At 54.3% G+C, this 17,407-nt stretch overlaps 1 protein-coding gene across 1 annotated transcript; it reads left to right on the top strand.

The window, feature by feature from the left end:
- Nucleotides 1–10,359: 10,359 nt before the first annotated feature.
- Nucleotides 10,360–11,394, top strand: LOC118638861 (formyl peptide receptor-related sequence 4-like). Its single transcript, XM_036274990.1, has one exon. It carries the CDS (start codon nt 10,360–10,362, stop codon nt 11,392–11,394), a length of 1,035 nt encoding a protein of 344 aa, XP_036130883.1.
- Nucleotides 11,395–17,407: the final 6,013 nt, after the last annotated feature.

Below are 17,407 nucleotides of genomic sequence, written 5' to 3'. Positions count from 1 at the left end.
CCCTTCCTCTCTCTCTAAAAGTCAATAAAGAAAAAAATGTATTCAAACCAAAAGCTACCGTCTTATTCATAATCAGGAGAAACAGCTGTGGGCCTCAGGACAGCTCCACATGCTTCCGTGCTCACTGATGAGGAGAGGGTGAAGTGATCCTATGTCTGAGGATCAGGAAGGATCGAGGCGCCTTCAAAAGTAAGCTGGGGAGCCCTGGCCGGTTTGGCTCAGTGGTTAGAGCATTGGCCTGTGGACCAGAAACTCCTGGGTTCGGTTCCCGCTAAGGGCACGTACCTCCATTGCAGTTTGTCCCCGGCCCTGGTTGGGGTCATGTGGGTGGCAACCACTCAATGTGTCTCTCTCACATCGATGTTTCTCTCTCTCTCTTCCCACCTCTCTCCCTTCTGCTCTATCTGAAGAGAAATGCAAAAAATGTTCAGGGGTGAGGGGAAAGAAAAAAAAAAAGTAAGCTGGGGAAAGTGGTTTATTTAAACACAAAACTTTAAAATAATGTAGGCTCAGCCCTAGCCGGTTTGGCTCAGTGGTGAGAGCATCCGCCCTCAGACCAATGAGACCCGGGTTCGATTCTGGCCAAGGGCACGTACCTCAGTTGCAATTTGTCCCCAGCCCTGGTTGGGTCGCGTGGGAGGCAGTCGATGTGTCTCTCTCACATCGATGTTTCTCTCTCTCTCTCTCTCTCTCTCTTCCTCTCTCCCTCCCACTCTATCTGAACTAAAGTGGAAAAGTGTCCTCGGGTGAGGATAAAAAAAAGTAATAAAACGTATCTCTCTCTCTCTCTCTCTCTGTCCCTCCCACTATCTGAACAAAAAATGGAAAAATGTCCTCGGATGAGGATTAAAAAAAAAAAAAGTAATAAAATAAAATCATGTAGGCCCATGGTGAGAAGAAAAAGACTCTTTCTGTTTTTCCGGATTGTCCATTCCAACTGCTCACTGGAGACTGTTAGTTTCTTATGTATCTTCTCTTTTTCTTTTCTTTTTTAATATTTAAAATTGAGTTTTCGAGAGAGGGAGAAAGAGAAAGAAGCATCGATGTGAGAGGGACACATCCATTGGCTGCTCCCAGCATGCTTCTTACTGGGAATTGAGCCTGCAACCCAGGCATGTGCCCTGACCAGGAATCAAACCCGCAACCTTGCGGTGCATGGGACGATGCCCAACCAACCGAGCCACAGCCGCCAGGGCCGTGTGTAACCTTTCAGATAAGCATTTTTTATTCAAAGAGAATAGGTTATGTACATGTTTCTACTTCGTCTGACTGTGTTTTATGAAGAGTATATGTTGGAGACGGTTGCGTATACATACATAAGGGGTCTGCCGCCTTATTTTCAGTGTAAGTGGCCAAGTGTTTTCTTGTCTGGATGTACTATGCTCAGAAGCATTTCATCCATCCCCTACTGATGAGTATTTAGGTGGCTTGTGAATCTGCTGCATGCTATTTTGGCAACTTAAAAATCATTCAATATAACCCACACCCCGAAAAATACAGACACACAAATGGAGGAATTCACTGATTTATCACAGTGACCACCCATGCAACTCAGCCAGGTCACAGACTAGAATGCAGCCAGCCACCCCAACCCTCCCCTTTCTCTCCTTCCAAAGAGAACTTGTAACCCAAATTTTATCATGAACCTTTTTTTTTTATCCTCACCCGAGGACATTTTTCCATTTTTTGTACAGATAGAGTGGGAGGGAGAGAGAGGAAGAGATAGAGAGAGAGAAACATCGATGTGAAAGGGACACATCGAGTGGCTACCACCGCACGACCAACCAGGGCCGGGGACAAACTGCAACCAAAGTACCTACTTTCAAAAGGTTCAGAATTTTCTAGCAGTGTCTCTAATCACTGGCCCCTTGAGAGACAGCAGGTGTCGGGTTCCCTCCTCAGCCCCCCAAACTTCAAGTATCTCTATGACAGGTATACAATGGTGTATACATATGTGTTTGGAGAAATAGATAGGTAGGTAGGTAGGTAGACAGACAGATAGATGAGAGAAATACACAGATACCAAAGTACGTGCCCTTAGCGGGAACCGAACCCGGGTCTCTCCGGACCGCAGGCCGATGCTCTAACCGCTGAGCCAAACCGGCCAGGGCATGAACCTTTTTTTTTTAAATCCTCACCCAAGGACATTTTTGCATGTATCTTCAGATAGAGTGGGAGAGAGGGGGGGGGAAGAGACAAAGAGAAACATCGACGTGAGAGAGACACATCAACCGGTTGCCACCCACACGACCCCAACTAGGGCGGGGGACAAACTGCAACCAAGCTATGTGCCCCTAGCGGGAACAGAACCTGGGTCTCTCTGATCTGCGGGCCGACGCTCTAACTGCCGAACCAAACCGGCCAGGGCATTATGAACCATTTTTGCCTTGCCTTTTTTCTCTCAAAATTTTCATCTGAAACATTTCAAACCTGTGTTAAGAGAATAATACAATATACCTTTCAACTAAATTTACCAAATGTTGATATGTGCCCATCCCCACATCCCGTATATTTAGCCTTTCTTCTCTCTCTCTCCCTCACATCGCTCTCTCTCCTTCTCAATCCTTCTTTCTCATTATCTGCCTACCTCTCTATTGTTCTGTCTCTGTCTTTATTAGTTCCTCTCTTTACTGAGAAATCTGTGTATTTCTCTCATCTATCTGTCTGTCTGTCTGTCTACCTACCTACCTACCTATTTCTCCAAACACATATGTATGTATACACCATTGTATACCTGTCATAGAGATACTTGAAGGTTGGGGGGCTGAGGAGGGAACCCCACACCTGCTGTCCCTCAAGGGGCCAGTGATTAGAGACATTGCTAGAAAATTCTGAACCTTTTGAAAGTAGGTACAGACATATCATCATGATTAAATTTTTTACTCTGTGTCTCCTAAGAACAAAGTCATTTTTCCTACACAAGCATAATATTATTACCACCCTCAAGAAATTGAACATTGATATTGTCTAATAAACAGCCTGTGTTCAAATTTCCTGATTGCTCTAATAATGAACTCTATAGCATTTAAAAAAACCAGGACCTTGTAATGATATTCCCCCCTCCACACACACACACACATACAAATGTACTATGCATTAGGTCAAAAACACACCACAGATTAATTCCCTGAAGCAGAAGTAATACAGGTCATGTTCAAAATTAGTAATAACAAAGGATAACAAAAACCACTCAGATTGTTATGAACATTTTAAATCACCCTCATAAGTAACTTCTGGTTGCACAAAGAATAAAACTGGAGTTCTACTTTATTTAGAAATGAGCACACTAGCCTGGCCAGTGTGGCTGAGTGTTGACCCATGCACCAAGAGGTCGCTGGTTCAATTCCTGGTCAGGGCACATGCCCAGGTTGCAGGCCAAATCCCCATTGAGGAGCACGCAGAAGGTAGCCAATCGATGTTCTCTCTCATCAATGTTTCTGTCTCTCTCCCTCTTCTTTCCTCTCTCTCTAAAATCAAAGAAAAAAATTTTTTTTGGTATTTTTATTTTTTTGATTCTTACCAGAGGACACTTTTGCATTTATCTTCAGATAGAGCGGGAAGGAGGGGGGGGGGGGAAGAAAATGAACATGAGAGAGACACATCGACTGGTTGCCACCCACATGACCCCAACTGGGACCAGGGACAAACTGCCACCAAGGTACGTGCCCTTAGCGGGAACTGAACCCAGGACTCTCTGGTCTGTGGGCTGATGCTCCAACCGCTGTGCCAAACCAGCAAGGGCAGAAAAAAATTTTTTTTTTCTAAAAGAAAAAAAATGAATACACTACACATCAAAACTTGAGGGGTGGGGCCAAAGCTATACTCTGAGGAAAATTTATAGCTTAAAAATGCTAATTAGGGGAATAAAAATTTCAAAAGGGAAATGAGCAAAGCAAACAACTCAGGCAGCTAGAAGAAAACCAATAAAATAAATGCTCTAAAAATTGAAGGAAAGCATTGGTAGATATTAATGACGTAATTAACAACAACAAAAAAGTGGATAATGATAAGAAGGTGGTTCTCTCTCTTTCTCCAACAGTGATATCCTTTTGTATTTATACTTGTGTCCTTTGGTGAATACTCCCAAAAGGCAGAATGGCACGATGGCCCCTTATACCTGGGTGACACCAGTCAGGCTGCTTCCACAATCCATACCTCAGTTTCTACCTGTGTGAAATAGAACAATAGCACCTCTCTCAAAGAGTAGCTGTGGGGCCCTGGCCAGCTTGGCTCAGCGGTTAGAGTGTGGGCCCGCGGACCAGAGAGACCCGGGTTCAGTTCCCACTAAGGGAGTGTGCCTCGGTTGCAGTTTGTCCCCCGCGCCTGTTGGGGTCGCGTGTGGCAACCATTCGATGTGTCTCTCTCATATCGATGTTTCTCTCTCTTCCTCCCTCTCTCCCTCCTGTTCTATCTGAAGATAAATGAGAAAATGTTCTCCTGTGAGGATAAAAAAAAAAAAGAGAGTGTCTGTGGGAACGATAGGGTTATGTATAATATTGCTGGTGCCACAGAGGTGCGATGTAAATGTTTGTTATTATCGATATTCTCATCTGTTAGACAGATTTCTCCCGGGGGACTGGCAGGGTCAGAGGGTCAGTTCCTCCTTCCCAGACTCTGCTACAGGTGCTCCCACCGCTTGGCCAGTGCAACCGCGCTGTCCATTCCTTTCCTCTTTGCCTTCCCCGAGGAGAATAGTGGGGTCATGGTGAGGTTTTTAATTTGCATTGATTTTCTAATGAATGCGGTTAAGCAGTCTTTCAAGGAGACTGTGTTTTTTTGAGGCGGCTGCAGGATTCTGGGGGGTGGGGGACGGAGTGGTTGGTAAGGCAGGTTTTGGGACCCAGCCCAGACAGGGTGCAGCTTCTGAGTGTGGTCCAGCGAGGGACCCAGCCTTTCCTTGAACAAACCCTGGGAAAGGACTGTGGAGGTGCCCTAAGCCTCAGAATCTTACTGGGCCAAAGAGGGACTGAAAATCCTTCTCTGATAACATTTCTATAAGAACCCAAGAGCTCTGGCCTGTTTGGCTCAGTGGTGCGTCGGCCTGCGGGTCAGTGAGTCTCGGGTTCGATTCCACCCAAGAGCACGTACCTCAGTTGCGGTTGGTCTCGGGCCCTGGTTGGGGTTGTGCAGGAGGCAACCAGTCGATGTGTCCCTCTCGCGTCGATGTTTCTCTCTCTCTTCTTCCTACTCTATCTGAAGAAAAATAGAAAAATATCCTCGGGTGAGAATTTAAAAAAAAAAAAGAACCCAAGAAGGCGACTCACTTCTTCAGGCATCGAACAAGGACAGCTCACAGGTACGGATCACTCGGGCGCACCAGGTCCCATCCGGAGCCTTATCAACGCATGGGTTCCCCGAAGTGTCATCTCACAATTGCGCCATTGACAATTGCGCCCATTGTATAGAAGAGGAAATGGAGGCTCAGAGAGCTAACTTCACTTACTAAAGGTCTAAAGGTCACACATTGTGTACGTGGCCGTCGAACTGGTCCTACCCCTCCAATGTATTCAGTTCTGGTTAGTGAGTGCCTGCGCGTGAGCGTCTTGGTTCCAGGCACTGGAGGTAGGAAGGGAAAGGAGGGTCTAACACTGGAGGGGGGGAGGCCCCACATTTGGGAAAGAGGGGCTGACATTCCAGGAGGAGGGGCTGTGGGGCTGCCAGTCCGGGGAGAGGGGGCAACATTTCCGTGGGCGGGGCTGACATTCCAGAAGTGGGCGTGGCTTTCCAGGGGGAGGGGCTGCCACTCTGGGGGGTGGGGCTGCCACTGGGGCGGGGCGGGGCGGGGCGGGGCGGGGGTCTAAGCGGGAGGGGCTGCCCCTCTGTGGGGGGAGGGGCTGCCACTGGGGCGGGGCGGGGCGGGGCGGGGGTCTAAGCGGGAGGGGCTGCCTCTCTGTGGGGGGAGGGGCTGCCACTGGGGCGGGGCGGGGCGGGGCGGGGGTCTAAGCGGGAGGGGCTGCCACTCGGGGGGGGGGAGGGGTGCCACTGGGGCGGGGCGGGGACCTGACATTAAGCGGGAGGGGCTGACATTCCTCATTCTGCAGACCCTACAGCTCCCACCTCCGTGCCATACTGTGTGCCTGCAAGTATCCGCCGTGTACACGGCACATACACACCCCTACCACCCCTAGGATCCGCGGCGCCTGCCAGGAACGCAGCCTCTGCCCTCCGGAGTTCGCAGCCTGCAGGAGACACGCAGGCTCCCACGGTCCCACGCAGCGATACTTCGCTCCCGGGCGGGGGGGAGGCAACCGCGCTGTTAATCACTACCTCCGTTCCTGTCAACAAGGGGAGCGGGGAGGCGGAGCCCCATTCTGCCGGTTTGATGTGTTCCCAGCTGTGGGAGACAGACAGACTGTCATCAAAGTCGGAAAATAGCTGTCGGGGAAACTCCTCATCCCCTGACACCTGACACCTGACACCTTCCCTCCGCATCCGAAACCCTCCTGCCCCGCTGCAGGCTCGGGGTTCTGTTCCCGCTGTCTGAGCACAGACTGCTCTCTGAGCCTCGGCCCGACGGGGGTAGGACGTACCTGGCCCAGGTCCTGGAGGTCCGAGTCTGGGTGGCCGGGTCGGAGTCCATCCCAGGAGCGGGACTTCGTTTTGGTGGGCCTCCTGGTTTCCATTCTTGTTCTGGCGCAATGAAATGAAGAGAGGGCCATGTGACAGTCTTATGCCCTGGTCTGTGTCCCCCGCTCCTGGGACATGTCCCACCCCCTCAGGTTCACGCTGACCTATCTGAGGACGGGGTATGAGGTGTAAACGATGTCCTGTGTGTCTCCCGTGGTGAGTGATGCTGGGGACCCCGGAGGAGTCAGACCCAGAGGCCTCAGGCTGGCCGCAGACATGGCCATGGAGAGCCAGCAGCCAAGGTGGTCTTGGCTGTGACGGAGCAGGTGCCAGGTGTGCGGGGCCTGGAGCTCAAAGAGGAAGCTGTGGGAGGCAGAGTTGGGAGGTTTGATGGGTCTCAGTGAAAGGCCAGGCTGTGGGCTGGGACTTTGTCCAGGAGTACTGGGTAGCCATGGGAGGTGTGTGAGCAGGGGAGGGAGCAGGGTCAATGACAGGTGTAGAAAGATCCCTCTGGAGCCCTGTGAGGAGGTAAAGAAGCCAGGAGAAGGCTGGGCTGGGGGTCTAGCTGCAGAGGAGCCCTGAGCGGGAACCAGGTGGTGGATGGAGAAGAGAGTTGGAGGAGGGGCAGGCGGGGCCAGAAGGGGCTGGAGGGAGTGAAGGGGAAGAGAAGCTGGGGATGAGTGGTCTCTAATCCAGAACCCCTCTCCTCCTCCCTTGCCTTGCCACCCTCCCGGGCTTGAGCACCTAGAGGCCCACAGGAGCCACAGAATGAGGATGGCAGAGCCCAGCACCCACTTCCCCTCAGGACTCCCATTCCTTCCTCTTTCCAGCATCCAGCCCCATCCCCGCCACCGCAACCTGGCCACTCCCTCCTGGCCTCTCCTGGGCCATCCTGGGCCCAGACCCTCCTCTCTGTGGCCTGTCTCCAATGTCCGACACCCCTGTCATTCCAGAGGCCAACTCAGCAATCGAGTGGCTGTGTGACCTTCAGAGAGCCTCCATTTACTGTTCTATAAAATGGGCATATTAGTTCTCCATGGCCGCAGTAACAAATTCCCACCAACTTAGCGACTTAAAACAACACAAACGTATCTCATGATTGTAGGGCCAGAGGTCCTAACTGGGTCATGGGCTCCAGAGAATCCATTTTCTTTCCTTTTCTGGGTTCTGGGGGCTGCCCCCACCTCATGGCTCACTACCCCTCCCCCTGCCTTCAAAGCCAGCGGGCAGTGTCTTCACCTCTCTCTGCTTCCCTCCTCCACTGACCAGGACCCCAGTCACTACACTTGGGACCACCTGGACAGTCCAGAGTCCTCTCCCTAGTTTAGGGTCACCTGGGTAATTCCTGTTTGCCAAGTAGTGTAACATACAGGCTCTGAGGATTAGGATGTGGACATCTTTGGGGCTGTTACTCTGCCTACCAAGATGGGCTTGGGGATGCTTACTTGTACCCACTTTATTCAGCAGTATTTACTGAGCACCTGCTATGTGCCAGGCACCACCTTGGGATGAAAATCCTTACCCTTATGAAATGTCTACGGTACCGCGCTGGGAGGAGGGGCGCAGACAGTCAATTAAACACAACAGAAATGTAAAACAATACATGTAACCCTGGCCAGTGTGGCTCAGTTGGTTGAGCATCATCCCAGTGCACTGAAAGGTCACCAGTTTGATTCCCAGTTAGGGCACATGCCAGGGGTTCGGGCTCCATCCCCAGTAGGGGGTACAAGGGTGGGAGCTGATGGATGTTTCTCTCTCTCTCTCTCTCTCTCTCTCTCTCTCTCTCTCTCTCCCTCTCCCAACCAGGGCCGGGGATAGAACCAAAACTCTTTGGTGCACAGGCCGATGTTCTGGGCATTGTGCCACACCAGTCAGGGCTACTATAGGATTCTTGATGGACCCTCGTTCTCCAGTGGAGAAAACTGGGGCTCAGGAATGCATGAGCGATTGGGTCATACAAGGAGGCTGCCACAAGGTGAGGCTCACTCAGCCTGCCTTGGGCCCTGCGCCCCCTGCGCCCTGCAGCCCCAGCCAGCTCTTTCTTTGGAGAAAGTCTGAGGTTTTGCTTCTTTCTCGCTGTTGGCTTTAGCCCCTCCTTCCTTCTGGTTCTTCTCCAAACCACCAGCTCCCTATGCAAATATGTCCCGAGGCCTCCTGTGGGTTGGTTGTTCAAGGATGATTTGTTCATTCATTCATTCATTCATTCATTCATTCATTCATTCATTATTTGTTTGGGCAAGGTAATAAGACTTCAGATACTGGAGTCGGTTGCCCTGGATTCCTGTCTCAGCTGTTTCATTTACTGGATGGCCTCGTTTCTTTTCTTTCTTTCTTTCTTTTTTTTTTTTTTTGGTACGTGCCCCTAGCGGGAACTGAACCCGGGACTCTGTGGTCTGCAGGCTGACGCTCCAACCGCCAAGCCAAACCGGCCAGGGCTATGACCTCGTTTCTTAACTTTGCTCTGCACCCCGGTTTTCCCTCTTGATAAAATGAGGACGACAATAGCATCGTTGTTTCAGTGCTCTTGAAAGAATAAATTAAAATGGTGCACGTGAGGGCCATAGCACACTGCCCTGTACACAGCTAAAACTTAGTTCCTGCAGTTGGTGTAGCTGAACCCACGCTCAGGGACCCTACATACAAGAGAGGTGATACCTGATCCAGCCTGGGGCAGGTGGCACTCAATAGGGTTTTAGAGGATGAGTAGGAGTTTGCTGGCTGAAACAATGAGGTACAGCAAAGTGCTATAGGATGAGGAGACAGCCAGAACAGAGTCTGGGTGTGTAATGAATGTAGGAAACCATGTGCTTGTTTTAGGAACTCCAGAGTAGAAGGAAGGGAAGTGGTTAGCTATGAGGCTGGTGGTGTGGGCGGGGCCACAACAGATGAGGTTGCAAATGCCAGGCTGAGGGGCTCAGACCTCGACCTGGAGCGATGGGAAGAGAGCACCCAGGTGTACAAAGGAATCCTTCAGGTCACAGGTGGGGAAACTGAGGCTCACGCAAAGACCCTGCGTGGTGGCCCCTCTGATTTCCAGCAGGGTCCCGGCTCCCACTTCCCCTTCTTCCTACCTGTGAGCTGCCCCCTCCTTCCCACCCCAGGTCCACAAGGGAACACCCAGCTGCCAGCTCCTGCTCAGACACCCTGGCAGACACCTGCCCCCCAACTTCTGGTGAGCTCAGGACAACAAAGGAACAGCGTGGGTAAACGGAGGCCCACAGACAAAGCAGGACCTCTGTGTGGATCCCCTGAGTTAACATCCAGGCCTCTGAGGTCACACAGATGTGAGTTCAAATCCAGCTGGGTCTCTGCTTTGTCCGTTTTGATTTTGAGCACGTGAATCTCCCTCCCAAGCCTGTTTCCCTACCTGAGAGGTGGAGCTGGACTTGGCACAGCCAGGCTCCTGCAGTCCTTGAGGGTATAGGTCTCCTGAGGGAACCGAGAAGGACAAGTTCAAGGACAGATGGGGCTGCAGAGGAGGGGAGGGCCGGACCACCCAGGGTTCCACTCGCGGTGGACGGGCTGGGACTTCGTCCAGGAGTACTGGGGAGCCATGGGAGGTCTGTGAGCAGGGGAAAGGCAGCTCTTGAGTTATGCAGCAGCCAGGCTGGAGGTGGAGACTGGAAGTAGGGAGGCTGGGGTGGAGGCTGAGCTGGGCCAGGGCAAGGGGGGCAGAGAGACTCAGAGGAAGACAGTAGTGAGGGGAAGACAGGGAGAGGAGAGCACCTCGGGTTTGGTGGACAGGGAGGCTGTCCCTGAGATGGGGAACCTGGGGAAGTTTGGGGAGGACGCATGTGGAACATGCTAACGTGGAGGCCTGTGGGTCCCCACAGCACCAACCAGCCCATGGAGGACCCTCCAGAGACCCCACAACCGGCACCCCTTGGAGTCCTGTGCCCACCGGAGGCTGCTCTCTTCCTCCTCTACTCCCTGGCCACCCTGGCCTCCTGCCTGCTGGAGGCGGCCAGCCACGGCCTGGTGATCCAAGCAGCGGGGCCCTGCCTGCCTCCCCCACTGTCAGCTGCCTGGTTCGGGCACCAGGCTGTGACCGATGTCGCCTTCATGGTCCTCCTGCCTTTGATCCTCACCTGGACATGTTCCGGCTGGCCCTGGGGTGGTGCCTTCTGCCACCTGGACCCCGGCCTCGACTTTCTGGCCTTCTACGCCAGTGGCCGCCTGCTGACCCGGGCGGCCGCCGACTGCTGCGCCGGGCTGCTCTGGCCGGCCTGGGCGCTGGCCCACCGAGGAGCCCGCCGGGCGGCTTTCTGGGCCGGTGCGTTCTGGCTCTTTCTGCTGGTCGTGCGCGTGTGGGCCCTGCGAGCCCCGTGGGGCTGGAGGAACCGGGCCGAGCCTTATAACAGGACGTCCACCTGGGAGTCGCCCCACTTCTCCTCCAACCTGGCGCTGAATCAGCTGGTGTTTGGCTTTGGGGTGCCTCTGGGGGTCCTGAGTGCCCTTCACAGCCTCCTGAGGGCCAAGCTGTACCTGGCACGGCTCACGGGGAGGCCCCCGCTGCTGGGGGTGCCCTGGGCTTCGGGGTCCATGTTATTTCTCTGCTGGTTCCCCTTCCACCTGCTGCTTCTGGTGAAGCTGGTGGGGACGAGGAAGGCCCCGCTGGACATGGCAGAGGTCTGGGTGCTGCTCAGACCTCTGGGGCTCACCCTGGTGGGGGCCAGCGGCTGCCTCAACCCTCTGCTCTATGCGTGCGGGGACCAGGCCTTCAGGCAGCGGCTGTGGGGGGCCCTCTGGTCTGGTTGGGCAACGCAGATAGAGACCCAACCTTCCTGCCAGGAACTGAGGGAAATTTCTGAGGGGCTGGGACAGTGAGCAGGAGGGAGAGGGGGAGGGAGGGGTCCTGCCATCTGTTCAGTCTCTGGAGAATGTGAGAGATGGTGAGGTGAGCCCTGGCCGATTTGGCTCAGTGGTTAGAGCGTCTGCCTGAGGACCAATGAGTCGTGGGTTTGATTCTGGTCAAGGGCACGTACCTCGGTTATGGTTGGTCCCTGGCCCTGGTCGGGTTGTGCGGGAGGCAACCAGTCCATGTGGCTCTATCACATCGATGTTTCTCTCTGTCTCGCTCCTTCCGGAGCTCCTACTCTATCTGATGATAAATAGAAAAATATCCTCGGGTGAGGAATTAAAAATAAATAAATAAAAATAAAAGAGGGATGGTGAGGTGAATGGGGGGTAGGGGATAGAGACCCACATGGAAAGGGACAGAGACCCAGATATAGGGAGACAGGGACCCAGATGGAAGGAGACAGAGACCCAGAGACAAAGCAGGCGAAGTGGAAGAAGAGATACTGAGGGAGCAACCGGCACGATGCAGACACGATGGGCTCTTGTCGTGTCGTCACAGAGGCCAAGGCAGGAAGAGGAGGCGAGAGACAGGTCAGGCTGCTGGGAGGGACCAGGTGGGAGATGAGACAGAAAAGATATGGAGACACAGACCCAAAGAGACACAGAAACATTGTCTGGCCGGTGTGGCTCAGTGGTTGAGCATCATCCCAGGCACCAAGAGGTCACCGGTTCAATTCCTGGTCAGGGCACATGTCCAGGTTGTGGGCCCGATCCCCAGTGGGGGGCATGCAGGAAGCGGCCAGTCGATGTTCTCTCTCATCGATGTTTCTCTCTCTCTCTCTCCCTCTCCCTTCCTCTCTCTAAAATAAATAAAGAGAAAAAAAGAAAGAGAGAGAGAGAGACAGAAACAAGAAGAGCTCTGGGAACACCCAGAAGCGGAGCTGGCATTGGAGGGAAGGAGCGGCAAATGCGCGGGGAGAGAGGGGCAGGGACAGAGCCCAGTGAGACAGACGTGGGCCTGGACCTGAAGATGGAAATATACGCACAGGGTAGGAATGTGGAACTAGAGTCCCAAGCAATCCCGGGACAGCACAACTCCCGGATGTGGGGCCTTCAGGCCTGAAACAAAGACCCACGCACACCGGGACGCCCTGGTCCCCAAGGTGGACGGGGTAACACGGGCCAGCACTGGGCCTCCAGATCTCCCGGGTCCGCTGGGTCTTAGCTTCCACCTTCTCCTGAAATACGTGCACCTCCTAACCGGCCCTGCCCTGCGAACCATATTGTTTGTCTTCTTTTTTTTTTTGTATCCTCACCCGAGGACATTTTTGCATTTATCTTCAGGTAGAGCAGGAGGGAGAGAGGGAGGAAGAGAGAGAGAGAAACATCCATGTGAGAGAGACACATTGAGTGGCTGCCACCCACATGACCCCAACCGGGGCTGGGGACAAACTGCAACCGAAGTTCGCTGCCCTTAGCGGGAACCGAACCCGGAATTCTCTGGTCCACGGGCCAACGATCTAACTGCTGAGCCCAAACAGCGAGGGCATTGTTTGCCTTCTTTTGTGTTCAGACTCCCCAGTGTTTCCACACTAAGGGTTACTTTTTGTCTGTGGTCCGAGTCCCCTGACGTGTCCATGGAGCGACCTCAGAATTGCACTGGGCTCCAGGGGAGAGTCTCTCTCTGTCTTTGGAAACGCATCTCAGGGACGCCTCTGGACCGTGTCTGTGTGTTAGAATCTCCCAGGGAGCTTTTACAATCCAATCGATGGCCAGGCCCCATCCCCAGGTGTTGTGGTTTTAGCGGGCCAGGGCGGGGCTGGGCTCTGGGAGGTTCAAAAGCTCCCCAGGGCAACCCACGGGCCGCTGGGCTGAGCCCCATGCATCTCCAGTCTGTGTGGCTGCGCAAATGCAATCCCAATAGCTCCCAGGGGCCCGGGAAACCCAGCACTAAGTGGTGGAGAAGCCTGGGGGATGCGGACCAAGTTCTTTGTCAATAAATTGTTTTACAAACACGGACAGCCAAGACTCACACCAGTGGTCCAGCAGGAGTCTGATTCTATTCTGGGTGCCTCCTCCCTCAAGCTCCCAGTTATAGCCACCAAGGATGGGAGGGGAGATAATTGGGGGTGGGAAGGGGAAAGGCAGACAAACTCACACTGATAGGGAGGGATATCCAGGAAGCCATCTGGAAGGGCTGACTCAAAACAGATGGGAGAGGACAGGCCAAGAAGAGGGCACAGCATGTGTAAAGGCCCTGGGGCATGGCATTAAACAAAACAAACACCTCTGAGTTATATGTGGTTAAGGATATGCCATGGAGGGGGCTGGAGGGGGCTTAGGAGGTAGACACATTTTTTAAAATTTATTTTAAAAATATGTTTTTTAGAGGGAGAGATAGAAACATAGATCAGCTGCCTCCTGCAAGCCCCCCACTGGGGATTGAGCCCGCAATCCCCCTGGACATGTGCCCTGACCGGGAATGGAACCGGGACCTCTTGGTGCACGGGATGTCACTCAACCACACTGAGCCACACTGGCTGGGCAGGAGGTGGATGAATGTTTCTTTACAAAAGGAAGACTGGAGGAAGCCAGGTCACACAGCCTTCAATGCCAGGCTGAGGGGCTGTGACTCTTGTCTCAAGGGGACTGGGGAGCCATGGGAGGGCTGTGAGCAGGGAGGGAGAGGGTCAACTTTGGGTGTAGAAGCCGCCTGTGAGGGGTGGAGGAGAGATAGGGGGCTGGATCGAGGGGTTCGAGGTAGCCCAGGCAGGGAGGTGTGGGGGTGAGGTGGTGGAAGCATCAAGGACCCCCCCCCCCAATACTGGTTTTGCGAAACCCACTTCTCTCTAGGAACTGGACTCACTGCTGGCTGGGAAAACAGGCCAACACTGCCCCTATGTGGTGATTCCGAGCATTGCAAGCAAGGCCTCCTATAAGTAAGACTGTCCGAACCAGGAAGCTGGAGAATTCAAGAGCCAGGATTACCGAGTCTGCGGGAACTGGCCAAAGGATGGGTAACCCCTCCGCCGGAAGGGCAGTGAAACTAGGGTTCCAGCTCTCATCAGACTTTGCTGGGCCTTTCCTGGGAAACCCAGAATGTTTGGAGAGCCTATTAAGAACCACCTTCTCGGACAGACGGTCCTGGGAGGCTGGACGCTTCTGTAGGAAGGGGCATTGACAGGGGGTATGGAAGGTGGAATAGAAGTTTGCTAAGAAAAGAGAAAGATCTATTGCTGTGACAAAAAAGATGATAACTACGGGCTGTTTGCTGCTTGCAACTTCCATTCTTGTCTTGGATCTCAGGCTGTCCTTGCTGTGGCCTTCTGGGGCCCAGGGGACAAAGATTTCTTTATCTTTGTCTGATAAGAAAACCAGGACTCAGAGAAAAGGAACGACATATGGTGTACAGAGCCGTCTGTGTTGGTACCAGGTGGTGAATTGGCCCTACTATTTCTCTCCTCTGTGTTCTTGCACCCCAAGTTGGAATACCCTTCTCCCTCTCTAAGTACTTCTGACAGACTCCTGCTCATCCCTCAAAACCCAGATCAAATTCTGGGTCACTCACCGCAAACCTGAGAGTATGGGTCCTCAGCCCTTCCTTTCTCAGACCCAGGAGTCCAGGCCCTCAGCCCCTCCTCCCTCAGACCCAGGAGTCCAGGCCCCCAGCCCCTCCTCCCTCAGACCCAGGAGTCCAGGCCCCCAGCCCCTCCTCCCTCAGACCCAGGAGTCCAGGCCCCCTGCCCTCCTCCCTCAGACCCAGGAGTCCAGGCCCCCAGCCCCTCCTCCCTCAGACCCAGGAGCCCAGGCCCCCAGCCCCTCCTCCCTCAGACCCAGGAGCCCAGGCCCCCAGCCCCTCCTCCCTTAGACCCAGGAGTCCAGGCCCCCAGCCCCTCCTCCCTCAGACCCAGGAGTCCAGGCCCCCAGCCCCTCCTCCCTCAGACCCAGGAGTCCAGGCCCCCAGCCCCTCCTCCCCAGACCAGGAGTCCAGGCCCCCAGCCCCTCCTCCCTCAGACCAGGAGTCCAGGCCCCCAGCCCCTCCTCCCTCAGACCCAGGAGTCCAGGCTCCCAGCCCCTCCTCCCTCAGACCCAGGAGTCCAGGCCCCCAGCCCCTCCTCCCTCAGACCCAGGAGTCCAGGCCCCCTGCCCCTCCTCCCTCAGACCCAGGAGTCCAGGCCCCCTGCCCCTCCTTCCTCAGACCCAGGAGTCCAGGCCCCAGCCCCTCCTCCCTCAGACCCAGGAGTCCAGGCCCCAGCCCCTCCTCCCTCAGACCCAGGAGTCCGAGTCCCCAGCCCTCCTCCCTCAGACCCAGGAGTCCAGGCCCCAGCCCTTCTCCCTCCCACAGAGCCAGCCCAAGGTGGTGGGATGAAGCTGTTTGTGCTGATTCAGTCACATTTATTTGGTCTCAGAGGACAGAGTTATGGTGGGGGCAGAGGCATGGCTCTTGGATTAAGCTGTCCTGTTTCTTCTCATCGCTGAGCCTAAGAGAGGAGGAGAGACAGAGTCACAAAGAGAGTGGGAGAGGAGAGGCCAAGACAATAGCACGGGGACCAGACTGACGGAGATCCGGCCGCCACCTCGCCCTCTGCCAGCTCACCTTGTTGAAGAAGTAGATGGAGGCCAAGATGGTGAACACAGCAATGGCCAGTGTCACGTTCTGTGGGGAGGGCGTCAGAGGTCAGGACCCAGGCCCTCCCTCCCCTGCCCAGACCTCCCTTTTCGCACCCCACCCGATGGGTCCTCACTTCTTGAAAGTTCATGGCCATGGGTCCTCCGCTGTACAGTCGCTTCTCTACCCTCTGTTTTCTTGGGCCTCTGAGACAGAGAGGGGAGCTCGGCCACCAGAACCTCAGGGGGGTTGTCTAGGAGACCAGAATGGTGGCCATGGTGATGCAGAAGGGCATTCTGGGTAGAGGGGACATGGGGGCAGAGGCTTGGGAGACCTGGGGATGTGGGTGCGGAATGTCCTATGGAATCTCTGACCTTGGAATGAGGACATTTGAGACAAGAGAGCCCAGAGCCCCAACCCCACACTGAGGAGTTTGTTTCCCTTCACCGGAGGGTGCTGGGGAGCCATGGGAGGGCTGTGGGCAGGGAGGCACGGGGTCAGCTCTGGTGGCCGGACGGATCCGGGAGGAGCTGGGACAGGGCGCGCAGGAGAGGTGGCCCCGTGCTGTCTCCCCGGCAGTGTCTGAGGGTCACCGGGTTTGAGGGTGAGAGCGGCCATTATAACGATGGAAATCATGAGGGTGGCAGCAGCTTCTCCACCTCGGGGCCACAGGGACAGGGACGCATCTGTGGCTCCCACAGCCCACCGGCCATCCTGACTAGCGCGCTGCCAGCCCTCCTGTTACATTTTAAAAAATACATGTTTTATTGATTTTTAGAGAGAGAGGAAAGGAGAGAGAGATAAAAACATCGATGTGAGAGAGAAACATCTATCGGCTGCCTCCTGCACACCCCCCACTGGGGATCGAGCCCACAACCCAGGCATGTGCCCTCACCTGGGAATCAAACAAGGACCCCTCAGTCCACGGGACGACTCTCAGTCCACTGAGCCACACAGGAGGGGCTCCTGCTGCCTTTGTAGACGCTTAACTCTCTTCATGTTCATCATGGCTTTAGAACTGACCTCCAGGTTACTGGAAACACAGAGGAGAGAGAAACAAGGGCAGTCAACCCTCCTCACCCACGGAGCCCATCTTTGTGAATTCACCTACCCATTAAGAGTTATTTCTAACCCTCCGGTCGGTGTGGCTCAGTGGTTGAGCATCCACCCATGCACCAAGAGGTCACCAGTTCAATTCCCGGTCAGGGCACATGCCCAGGTTGTGGGCCAAATCCCCAGTGGGGGGCATGCAGGAGGTGGCTCACTGATGTTCTCTCATGGATGTTTCTATCTCCCTCTACCTCTCTCTCTAAAATAAATAAGTAAATAAACAAACAAATAAATAAATGAAGAAAAGTGTTCAATTGGAGAGTGCAATGCAGTTGCCCTGCTCAGAGCGGGCAGGAGGGGGCAGTGCCCCCGCTTAGCAAA

Source organism: Molossus molossus, unplaced genomic scaffold (genome assembly GCF_014108415.1).
Source record: "Molossus molossus isolate mMolMol1 unplaced genomic scaffold, mMolMol1.p scaffold_m16_p_21, whole genome shotgun sequence".
NCBI lineage: Eukaryota > Metazoa > Chordata > Mammalia > Chiroptera > Molossidae > Molossus > Molossus molossus.
Note: the sequence above shows the minus strand (reverse complement) of the source record. Positions and strands in the feature narration are given on the sequence as shown.